This window comes from Ochotona princeps, chromosome 25 (genome assembly GCF_030435755.1).
Source record: "Ochotona princeps isolate mOchPri1 chromosome 25, mOchPri1.hap1, whole genome shotgun sequence".
Taxonomy (NCBI): Eukaryota; Metazoa; Chordata; class Mammalia; order Lagomorpha; family Ochotonidae; genus Ochotona; species Ochotona princeps.
The window spans coordinates 24,139,235-24,151,630 of NC_080856.1; the positions used below are offsets into that span (position 1 = coordinate 24,139,235).

Below are 12,396 nucleotides of genomic sequence, written 5' to 3' on the forward strand. Positions count from 1 at the left end.
ACCAGGAAATTGGAATCGAAAGTCGTGCTAGGTATTGAACCCAGTTACCCTGATATGGAATGCAGGTGTCTCAAGCAGTGTTTTAGTAGCTATACCAAGTTTCTGCGTCATGGTTAATGTTTTTAATATTTTTTACATTTTAGGCACCTGTTGGGCTCATCACCGTTGTGTGGAGTGGTCACTGGGTGTGTGCCAGGTGGAGGAAGCATTGCTAGTGAACGTGGACAAAGCTGTTGTCTCAGGGAGCACAGAAGTAAGTAGTAAAAACATATTTAAACAATAGTTTTATAACTCTTAGTTATCAAAGATTTACTTGCAGGAAATTAAGTAAGTAGTAAAAAGTCCTCAAAATAGGAGAATATTATTTTATATCAAGAGTAGTATAAACCAGAATTATATAAATATGTTGTTACTTAATAAACTTTAATTTTTCATTAAAGATTTATTATTTTTTGAGATTTTATTTTTATTGGAATGTAAGATTTACAAAGAGAAGGAGAGACAGAAAGATCTTCTCTGTCCACTGATTCACTCACCAGATGGCTGTAGTGGCCGGAGGTGAGCTGATGGGAAGCTAGGAGCCCAGAGCCTCTTCCGGGTCTCCCACATGGTTACAGTGTCCCAGGGCTTTGGGCTGTCATTTGCTGCTTGATGGGAAATTCCTCTAAGAAACCTTGCCTGGGATGACCTCAGACTTAAGTCTGTTATGCAACAGCCAGTGCAGATTGAGGTTTGCTTTGTCACTTCTACCAACCAGCACACATACCAGTGAATGCAGCTGCCTGGTTAGTTCTGTTCCCAGCCCGATCTCATCAGAATTGATGGTTACTGTGGCCTTACCCAGCCCCAGCCATCACAAGCCCAGTCTTCACTCACACTCGTGGGTTCCATGGCCTAGTTGGGACAACCTCCAGTAACCTCTACTCATTTTTGTGTATGTGCCAGTGTGTGCTGTGGCTTAGCCTGGTCTATCATTCATCCCATCTGTCCCTCCTGCCACATCCATGGGTGCAGGAACTTAGCCTTAGCTCAGCCCATCATTTTTTGTAGACCTTGCCCACACAAATGCTGAAAGGTACTATAGCCCAGCCCTGCCTGCCCTCAATCCTGGCTCTTGAACTCAATCAAAAGGAGTTACAACTTAGCAGGAGAGTAAGTTCCCTTACCAAGCCTGTTCCCAGCCCTGGGTCTCGTGTATGCCCATGGGTGCTGCAGCCTGGCCCAACTGGTTCATACCCGTTTTGGCTCTTGCTGGTGGTGCTGCAGCCAGTCTGGCCCACCCTGAGACTGGCTCTCATCTGACCACGTGGGTGCCTGATCTCTCCCACATCCATTCTGGCCTACCCTAAGCCTGACCCATAGGCATACCAACGAGTGTTGCATCCTTGTCCAACCTGGTCCACCCACAACTCCAGTTCTTGCATTCACCAGCAGGGGAGTCCCAAAAGTACCCGCAACAGGCCCTTTCCCAGCCTTGGATCTCATGAGTGTCAGTTGAATTCTGTGGTGCAGCCTGGCTCAGCCCATCACCACTCCCAGCTCTCTGCACAGACCAGCAGCAGGTGGTGTATTATCACAGAGAAAAGCCCACAAGCCCCCCACTGAGTCTGCCCCCCAGATCCTGTGCTTGCACTTTCTGGTGGGTGCTCTGTCGTTCACAGTGGGTACTGGGGTTAGCCCATCCATGCATGTTCCATCACCCTCCTCATCTCTAGCTTTTGTGTGTGTGCCGGTGGGTGGCGCGTGATGTTGGTTAGCTTAGCCCAGGCCTCCCACATGGGCCGGTAGCTTGGTCTGACCCAGGCATGTCCTCCCAGTTTTCCCCCTAAACCACTCAGTCTCAGCTGCCTCGTCTACCTGAGAGTACAGTGCCCAGTCTATGGAAGATCCCAGAAGTCATTCCTCTCTTGACATTCCCTCAGTTGCTGCCAGTCCAGTAGGTCCCCAGACCTCCTTTCCCAGCCAATCTGCAGCCTCCGCCAGCCCTTCCTAGGTTCTAGCGCCATGTGTCCTGGCCGATCGTTCCTCAGGTTCCCCACTTAGCTTTAAAAAAAAAAAGAAGAAGAAGCAACTGTGTTGTTCTACTGGTATAGTTAACACAGATTTGACATTAACTAGGCCCAGAATGCCTGCCAGCCACTGGCTCCTTTTCTCTCAACAGTGTAACACTTGCCTAGGTGCACGGCAACCTACATGATTGCCTACAGCTGGGGTAAACATAGATTTAAATACTGCCTCTAAATCCAGTTTGCAGTTGAATTCCTCTGTTGGCATCAGGTATTACTCATACAGCTTGCCATATTTTAGGATTTTCACTTAATTCTGAAGCAGTTACAAAAAGGCAAGGAAGAAAACTGATGAATTTATATTTCTTTGTTCTTTACAAATTTTTTTTTTAAAGATTTATTTGTATTGGAAAGTCAGATATACAGAGAGGAGGATCTTCTGTCCGCTTGGTTTGCTCCCCAAGTGGCTGCAATGGCCAGAGCTGCGCTGATCCAAAGCTGGGAGCCTGGAGCATCCTCTACTGCTTTCCCAGGCCTCAAGCAGGGAGCTGGATAGGACGCCAGGCTGCTGCGATTACAACGGGTGTACGTATGGGATCTCAGAGAGTAAGGCGAGGGTTTTAGCCATTAGGCTACTGCGCCAGACTCTAATTTCCTTTGTTTTTGACGAGCAGTTTGGGAAAAGTGAGACAGCTCTTCCAAACATATTCTTTGAATATAGGAACTAAATGGCTTTTTTATAAGATAATGTCTTCAAAAATATATGTAAGGATTTAGAGTCCAATGATTATTCAATTATTAAAATATTTTTGTCTTAGATTATTAAAATCATATAATTTGTAAGAATAATCAAGTCACAGCGCTTGTTTTGGCGATCTGATGTTACATTTAAATGCATGTTGTCAAAGTTTGAGTGATCTAGCACATCATAATTTGCCTGTGCTTCTTTGGCCAGACTGAGGCTGTGGTATGTATCAGCACCAGCTCGTCCATGGAGTACTCCACATGGGTTATTCTGTTAGAATGGAAAGTATCTGAGGGATGACAGTGACTTGTGGCTTAGGACTCTGTAATCTCAGTTTGGCCAAGAGGAATCTGTGTGAATGCATGGTAATTTCATTTATAAAGACAAATGCAGGAGTATAGATAGATGATTTGTGCAAGTTTTTAAAATTACAGATATTTTCTATTGGAAAAAAAAAACCCCAAGCAAAAAACAAAAACAACCAGAGACTTGAGTGACCTTCATGTCTTCTGGCTTGAGTGAGCTGAAGCATGTTGGATGTGCTAGGGTATTTGGTCATAGGTACATGGAGAGGAGTTTAGAGCCAGTGGCAGTTTTGTCATCCTTTTATCTCTCTTGAGTAACTTTAGTCACTCAAAATTTATATTGGTGCAGATATTTTCTTATATTTTTGGGGTTGTTGTTTTCTTCCCTTATTAGATAGGCATAGCTAGTTACAACTTTTACTCCTAAGAAGTGAAGATTTGTCTCAGTGCTTAAAGTTTCATGCATGTAACAGCACAATGTTGACAAGACTGGGCAGAAACCTCTGTTCTCTTGATTTGGATGCTGGGGGTGCAGATTGTCCAAAAATTGGGGACAAATTTAGTGATAATAAATTGTATTTCCATTATGGTTTTTCTAGGATATCTGTTCTGAATATGTCTCCAGCTATGCAAATGAAATATTGTTATTGTTTTTTTTTCCTGCAAAATATTGAAAGCAGTCTAACTGCCCACATGTTTAGATTATTTAAACAATTGAATGAACTATATGCTATAGCACCTGAAGGAGTACTGTGCAGTTGCAGGCAACCAGTGAGGTAGTGTTTGTTTGGGCATTTAGGGAATTAGGGCACTTACTGCGCATGTCAGAGTGCGTGACTCCAGTTTTCTGCCCATGTGGACCCTAGGAAAGTGTGGCAGCGTCATGGATTGACACAGAGAAAGGACTTGCATCCCCAAAGGGCTGCATGAGTGGGGCTTTGTCATGCTGTATTCTGGAGATTTTTTTTCAGGTTTTCCCTGTTGGTGGAGGTGCCATAACCCTTGGATCATTCTCCTGTTTTCTACCTAGGCACATTAACAGGGAGTTGGACTAGAAGTGGAGCATCTGGGACTCAAACTGGCACCCATAAGCCACAAAGCCAGTCCCTGATGCTAGTTTCTGCAGTGAGCATACAGTTAAATAAATATTTTGTAGGTACCGACTGTTCAGTTTCTCAGTGTTGGAGAATAAAAAGGTTTGTATTGATGGAATGGAATCAGAAATACAAATATAGAATCAATACAAAACTACCTTCAAAAGTTGTGGACATTGGAATGAAAAAATATTTTGGAGGGCAACTCTGTGTTGATGTAAATAAATAGATATAAGAAATGTGTTGTATCACTCATCTGCTTTGTACTGATAAGTGACCTCCATATTTTATTCAGAAGAAAAGGCCATAGCTCTTAGTGTCCTTCTATGCTATGTCTTATGAAACCCTCCCTGAATGCCTTCAACAAGGAGAACTGTCCCCAGGGAAAGCCTGCTAGTATGTCGATGACGCAGTAAATGAGTCCTAGGAATTTTTGTTCTTGCCATTCGTCATGGAGAACTGAATGAAGTTCCTGGCTCCTGGCTGAGGCCTGACATTTGTGACTGTTTAAGGAGTGAATTAACAGATGGAAGATTTATCTCTTTGTGAAATCTCCATCCCTCTACCCTTCTTCCTGTGTGGGTCATTCCTTTTTTCAGATAAATACCAGATAAATGAAAAGTTTTTAAGATTTGTTTATTTACTGGAAAGGCAGAGTTACAGAGGAAACCAGGTCAAAGCCAGGAGCCAGGTAATCCATTTAGGTCTCCCATGTGCTCTCCCAAGCACGTTAGCAGGGAGCTGGATCAGATGTATATGAGTATGAACTGGCTTCCATCGGGATGCCAGCCTTACCCAGCCTTACAGACTTCAGCTTAAGCAGCTGCTCCACAATGTCAGCCCAATAAATAATTCTAACAGACAACACACTGTGAAAGTCTTCATATTCCCTCACTAGCCAACTGTGAGTAGCTCTATGTGAAATCATTTAGAACAGCAGTTCTATCTTTATGTCTGCTGTTTACATGTACTTTTATGAGTCGCGTTAAATAATCCTAGTTAAAAAACATTCCTTGTCGGGCTGGTATGGTAACTCAATCAGCGAATCCTCCGACTTGTAGCAGCGAAGCCCCATATGGGTCTAATTCCTTCTGCTGTGTATCTAATCCAGCTTACTTGTTATGGGCTGGGAGGGCAGCAGAAGATGGATTACATCCTTGGGTACCTGCAGCCATGTGGGACACCTGGAGAAGGCTCTTGGCTCCTGGCTTCAGATAGGCTCAGCTCTGGCCTATTTGGCCATTTGGGGAATGAGCTATTGGATGGAAGATTCTATTTCTCTGTTTACAAACAAAAATAAATCTTTCTAAAATCTACGCATATGCATTCCTAATGTTTTATAATAAAAACTAAATTATTAAAATATGCCTTCCTCATTTTCTAGATCTTCTTAAGAGGATAGATAGGTAAATCTTCGTGTGGCTGTGTTTATGTCAGGTGTACACAGGCTGTCTTTCCAATTGGGGATTTGTTAGAAGGACTTATAGTACTCACCTTAGGATCTGGGATGTTATAGTTCTTTTTTACGGTTAGGAAAATTATGGGGCTGGTGCTGTGGTGTAGCATGTCAGACCACTGCCTGCAGCACTGGCATCCCATAGGGATTTGTGTTCTGGCTGCTCTGCTTCTGATCCTTCTTCTTGCTGATGCCCTGGGAAAGCAATGGAAGATGACCCAAGTGATGGGGCTCCTATGCTCACCCAGGAAACCTGGAGCTAACTCCTGACTCCTGGCTCCAGACTGGCCCAGCTCCAGCCATTGTGGCTGTTACAGAGCGAGCCAGCAGATGGAAGTTCTGCCTCTGTGTTTGTGTGGCTCTGCCTTTCAAATGAGTAAGTAAATCTTCTAGAATGTCAAATTTTAATATTTCTTACAAAGGTGATTGGATTACAGACCCATGTGGGCCTCTGATCAGGATAGAAAAGGTCAAGGAGGTGTGGAAGGGAAGTGGGTGAGATAAACATTTTAGTTTTCTCTCCTGTGTCTTTGAGGGGAGGTGGCGCCGAGAGGGAGGGAAGAGAATGTGCATCCGTCCTTGGTGTCACATTCTGGGAGTGGAGACGGCGCTTTGATGTCAGTTTTGAAGTCATGATAGGGGGAATAATGTTCCAAGTGTTTTACTTTCTCAGGAAGAATGTTCTGAATGTTGTCCTTGAGTGTCTTGATTGTTTTGAGAACTTGTCTGCTTCATTACACCAGCAGTGAGCAATTGTTTCTAAGCCTGTTGGCTTTCCATGTCTGCCTCAATGTACCCACAGACCTAGTTTGCTTGTTGTAGAGCCTGGCATGGAGTGTTGTTCAACTTGTCCTTCTTTCCATCTTTTGATGAGGTACTCAAAGCCTTGTATCGACTGTGTTGTTTCTCTTGTTCTTCTGGGTATGCTCTCCATTTTTGCACAAGGATCATCTGCTGAACTAGCCTAATCCTGTGGCATGTGCTCCAGGGTGCAGCAGGCTGAACTGACCTGTTCCTTGCCCCAGATCACGTGTGTATCAGTAGATGTAGGAACCTAGTTAGACCCCAAGTACCCATACTGTTCCGTTCGCCAGACCTGATTCACACACGTACTGGTAGTTGCTGCAGCCTAGTCAAGGAGACCCCCAGTAACTGCAGCCAGGCTGGGATCTCATAAATACTGTTCCCAAGAACACCCGTTAGGCTCACCCCTAGGCCTGGCTCTGGCACGCTGCGCTGAGTATTCTGGCTTGGTTTGACCTGGCCCACCCCAGACCCAACAATACAGTTTTTTTCTGTTTCTCAAACATTGTTAATAAGCCAGGTATCATTTTCCTTAAGTCATATTGCTTGTTTACATGCTGAAGTTTCTTTTTTTTTTTTAAAGACTTTATTATTATTGGAAAGCCGGATATACAGAGAGGAGGAGAGACAGAGAGGAAGATCTTCCATCCGATGTTTCACTCCCTTGGTCTTAAAGTTTTTGAGAAAAAGTCATAAATTCTTATCTTTTAGCTTTAAATGTTTGATTTAAATAGATAAGCTTATTACGATAGAGGTGAATAATGTTCTTTGATATTGAAAAAGATCCTTTGTGCAGCATGGGAGAGTATCAGACTCATGGTGTTATAGATAAGGTTACTTCAAGAAATTCTTGGGAAAATGGAATTAGGATACGTTCATTTTGTTAGAAACAATGTAAAATTCACACATAAAGCCTATTCAACACTAATGGAAATGAATACTATGTAAGAAGTGCATTGATTCAATTTTTAATTTTCTTTTTTTTTGCCCCAGAATAAATGTAAACTTTTTTTTTTAAGATTTATTTTAATTTTATTGTAAAATTAGAAATAGAGAGGAGGAGAGACAGAGAGGAAGATCTTTCGTCCGATGATTCACTCCTTAAGCGGCTACAACAGCTAGAGCTGCACCCATCTGAAGCCAGGAGCCTCTTCCTGGTCTCGCATGCAGGTACAGGGTCCCAAGGCTTTAGTCCGTCCTTGACTGCTTTCCCAGGCCACAGGCAGGGAGCTGGATGGGAAGCAGGGCTGCTGGGATTAGAACCGGCGCCCATTTGGGATCCCGGTGAGTTCAAGGCGAGGACCTTAACCATTACGCTATCGTGCCGGGCTCAGTGAAGTACAGTCTTAAGGAATCAAAATACTGAATCGCTCTTTTTCAAAGCAGTTCGATGATTTTGGTTGTTTAAAAGTGGTAAAAGTTTTATTGCAATTTTTTAACTTGAAAATGGATATTGAAATCTTTCTAAATGAGGAGACTAACTTCAGCTATTAAATATGTAATAGCTTTGGAAGTTAGATTTGCTGCAGAGTTGTTAATATTTATTAAATTCAACTGAAAATTATAAAGCAATTTACATGTGAAACTTGCTCTCTGGTGGTGTCTAGTGGTATTTGGACCATGAGTATGGCACACTAGTGTGTAAGGTAAAAAAAAAACTCATTTCCATTCCCACAAAAATTTACTGCAGAAAAGTTTTCTAGCTCAAACCAGTTATTTTAGCAGTAATAATTTTTACACTTGATCTTAGCCAAAAGGCCGAGAAGAGATAGCAGTAATAATTTTTATTGTTTCACCAGTGGTATTCTTGCAGAATTCTCAGTTGAGAATGTGTTCTGTCAGTGTCCTGTTTCTTACATAGTAGTACCATCGGTTTTACCTACTGTAGCTGTTGGAATTTGTATGAGTATGGCTGTGTTGTAAATGGCAAATAAAAAGTTTCAAAATAATTTTAGCTTCATGGCTACTTTCAGTGTGCTTAGTGGCCTGCTTTTCTCAGACACTTATGGCCCACTCCTTGAAAACTCCTCAGTATAAAAATGTTTATGTATGTGAGGTATTTGCTGTATATGAATATTCGGTATAATAGGTTTTTCTTTTAAGGACAGTTGCAAATTGGAACCAGTGGAAGTTTATGGATAATTTGTGAAATAGATTTTTTTTTAATTCCTTAAAACAAAATGCTGATGGTGCTTTGGAATCTCTTCAAATGATTATTGTAACCATGTTCCCTGCTTCCCACATGTAATCTCTACAGTCAGTTTAGTGGCAATTAATCTCTTGCTTTTGCTTGCACAAGAGTACTTCTAAAAGCTCACTAAGGGCCCGGCAGCGTGGCCTAGTGGCTAAATCCTTGCCTTGAACGCCCCGGGATCCCATATGGGCGCCGGTTCTAGTTCCGGCAGTTCCACTTCCCATCCAGCTCCCTGCTTGTGGCCTGGGAAAGCAGTTGAGGACGGCCCAACGCATTGGGACCCTGCACCCGTGTGGGAGACCTGGAAGAGGTTCCTGGTTCCTGGCTTCGGATCTGCGCGCACCAGCCGTTGCGGCTCACTTGGGGAGTGAATTATTGGACGGAAGATGTTCCTCTCTGTCTCTCCTCCTCTCTGTATATCTGACTTTGTAATAAAAATAAATAAATCTTTTAAAAAAAGCAAAGAAAAATACAGCCAAAGCTGGCAATTGGCTGACCAGTTAAGGCACTTGCCATATAGCAGCGTACCTATATGTTCGGTTCCCAGCCAGTGCCAATGTAGACCCTGAGAGGCATCTATCTGGTCATGGCTCAAGCACTTGAATTCCTACAGCTTTTGTCATTTTCCTTTGGTATAGTAACTATTCTTATCATTTCTTTGAATATTTCATGACTAATTTTAGTTCTCATTTGAGTTTGTTTTTCTTTGTTTTCTAATGGAAGGAACCTTTTTGATGATTTTAGAATTCTGGTTGAAAATGCTTTTAAGGACTTGGAAATTGTGCCATGTTTTTGGGGATTTGTGGCTTCAGATGACAATTTTAGGCTTCCCCTGTTTCCCCCTACTGGGGTCTGGAGCCAGGGATCTTCTTACATCCCACTGAACATCAATGTCCTAGCTCCTTGTCTGGCCCTTTTGTAACCAACCTTTCCGGAGGTTAGGGTGAAGGTTGTGTTCCAGATTCTCATTCTGAACTTTGCCATGGATATAGGGCATGGGATTTTGGTTGGTTGGTTTGTGTGTGTGTGTGTGTGTGTGCACTCACATGCCTGTTGCGGTTTTCAGCGTCTAGGCTAGTGCTTCCATGTTTTGGAAAATAAGTCTGCGAATTCAGGTTTTTGGGTTCTTTGACATCTGGGGCCCGAAGTGGTCTTTATTCATTCATTTATATTCCCTCTCTGTCAGTGTCTTTAGTTTTAGTTTGTCTTGCCTATCATACCTGAGGTTTTGTGGTCTGTATTTAATGGAAAAAATCCCTCTTCAGTTTAGTCTGGAAATTGAACTCTGCATTCCTTTTTGACTCTTTATCCTCCAACGTGAAGTTGCAGGTGGGCATGTTTGGCTTCTTTCAGCACTGTGCTGTAGCATTTCTCAGGAGAAGTCAGATGTCATGCATGTGATGTTTCACTGTTCTCCAGTTGCTTTCAGGATTTTCTCTTTATCTTTGGTTTTCAGCAGTCTATGATGTGCCTAGGTGTGGTTTTCTTTGTATTCATCCTGCTTGGGGTTTGCTGAGCTCCTTGGAACTGTAAGTTGATATTTTTCACCAAATTTGTGAAAAGTTTGATCATTATTTCTTTTCTTCACATTTTCTTGCTCCTGTTTCTGTGTAGCTCTGTGTACATGCATGTTAGAGCATTCAGTAGTCTGATAGACTGAGGAGTTGTTCATTTGCTTTGATTTCCTCAGAATGAGCACACTATTTATTTTTAAGACAACTAACTGTTCTGTTTAGGTTCCTGTTAGGCTCATTCATTGAAATTCTCATTTAAATAACTATGCTTCAGTGATGGAGTTCCTTTAGTTCTTTTCGGTTGCTGTGTTCTTGGTTGGGACTAGCTCTGCCTGTTTGTTGTTTAACGTGTGCTCAGTGGCTGCTTTGAAGTCTTGTTTCATTCTGGCTTTTTCCATGGAATATTTTTTGGTTTTGGTGTATATGATATAATTTTCTGTGGTTTCCATTTCTCATATCTAAGAATTTTTGTCGATGGTCAACATTGTAGATAATAGATTGTAAATGGTGGATTCTGTGTCTTTTTATTTCCACTGTCAGGTTTTATTTTAGGAGGCCTTATTATGTTGGATGGACACTCCTAACTATGTTATAATTCCAGTTGTTGGCACTGTTGGTTTCAGTTGTTTCTTTCTCTTTACCTGTAAATATTCCATTTGTGCATGTATGTTTTGGGGGTAAAAATTAATTTAGAAGTAGTTCAAATATTTAGATTCTGTATACCTTCAATTCCCATTCGTTTCTATTAGTCTTGAAGTGTTTTCCAACGCGAGTCAGACTGTATATTTTTTGCTTTTATGATTGCAGTGCCACGTTCCCCTTTCGTGCATGTTGGCCATGGCCTTGGCTCAGCATTTGTTTCAGTCTTAGTTACAGTTCATTGAACATCGCTTACCTTTCTCTTCCTCTTTGCCTTTGGTTATTCATAAGTGACTTCAAGTAGTTTGTATTCATGATTTATTTATTTATTTATTTATTTATTTATTTTTAAAGATTTTATTATTATTGGAAAGCCTGATATACAGAGAGGAGGAGAAACAGAGAGGAAGATCTTCCATCCGATGTTTCACTCCCCAAGTGAGCCACAACGGGCCGGTGCGCACCGATCTGATGCCGGGAACCAGGAACCTCTTCCGGGTCTCCCACACAGGTGCAGGGTCCCAAAGGTTTGGGCCGTCCTCAACTGCTTTCGCAGGCCACAGGCGGGGAGCTGGATGGGAAGTGGAGCTGCCGGGATTAGAACCGGCGCCCATATGGGATCCCAGGGTGTTCAAGGCGAGGACTTTAGCCGCTAGGCCACGCTGCCGGGCCCGTTCAATGTGTTTTGACAGAAATGTTTCTATGTACTTTTGTAATTCTTAACCACAATCAAGAATTGAAATGCTTCCATTACTCTGTAGGTTCTCTCATGATTCCTGTAAGTTCTTTAACGTCAGTTCCCACAACCTTACTCATCTCCTGGCGGTTATCAAGCTGCTGTTCTCCATATTTTAGCTTTTATAGACTGAGAGATGAATGGAGTCATACAGTATGTAGTATTTTTTATCTGGCTTTTTAACTTAGTGTATTAGCTCTGACATTTGTTCATTTATCAGCAATCAGGTTTTTTTTAACGTTTGACTAGTATTTGTATGGATGCTATGAACAATTTTACAACAGTCTTTGGTGTATCTGTTCATGTTGCTTGGATAAATACAGCTTCTGGCCGACTAGAAATAGATACTATTTTTAAGATATATATTTTTTAAATTAGAAAGATTTGCAGAGAGAAGAGACAGAAAGATCTTCTGTTTACTGATTGACTCTTCAAGTGACTGTAACAGCCAGAGCTGAGCTGATTTGGTGGTTGGAGCCATGAGCCTCTTACTTGGTCTCCTACACAGGTGCGGGTCCCAAGGCTTTGGGCCGTCCTCGACTGCTTTCCCAGGCCACCAGCAGGGAGCTGGATGGGGAGCGGAGCAGCCGGGACACAAACTGGTGCCCATGTGGGATCCCGGTGCATGCAAAGCAAGGATTTAGCTGCTAGGCTGCCGTGCCATGCCCCAGAAATAGATATTTTTGAATAAAGTTTTTTCACAATTTTTTAAAAAAATATTTATTTATTTTGAAAGAGTTCTGGAGTGTTTGAGGAGAGAGAGGAAGGGATGAAAGGAGAGAGAGAGAGAGAGAGACAGAGACAGAATTGCCTAGGTGGATGGAGCTGCGCTGTTGCAAAGCCAGGAGCCAAGAGCTCTTTTGGGGTTTCCCACATTAGTTCCAGGGACCCACTTGGGTCATC

The 12,396-nt window shown here is 42.4% G+C and overlaps 1 protein-coding gene across 19 annotated transcripts in view; it reads left to right on the plus strand.

Annotated features, from left to right (window-relative positions):
• The window catches only part of KMT2C (lysine methyltransferase 2C), a 227,018-nt gene that overhangs the window by 83,639 nt on the left and 130,983 nt on the right, over window positions 1–12,396 (plus strand). For all 19 annotated transcript variants that reach the window (XM_058655077.1, XM_058655078.1, XM_058655086.1 and 16 more), the window contains one exon: window positions 144–253. In XM_058655077.1, coding sequence (XP_058511060.1) covers window positions 144–253 — 110 coding nt within the window. The remainder of the gene's footprint in view (window positions 1–143; window positions 254–12,396) is intronic.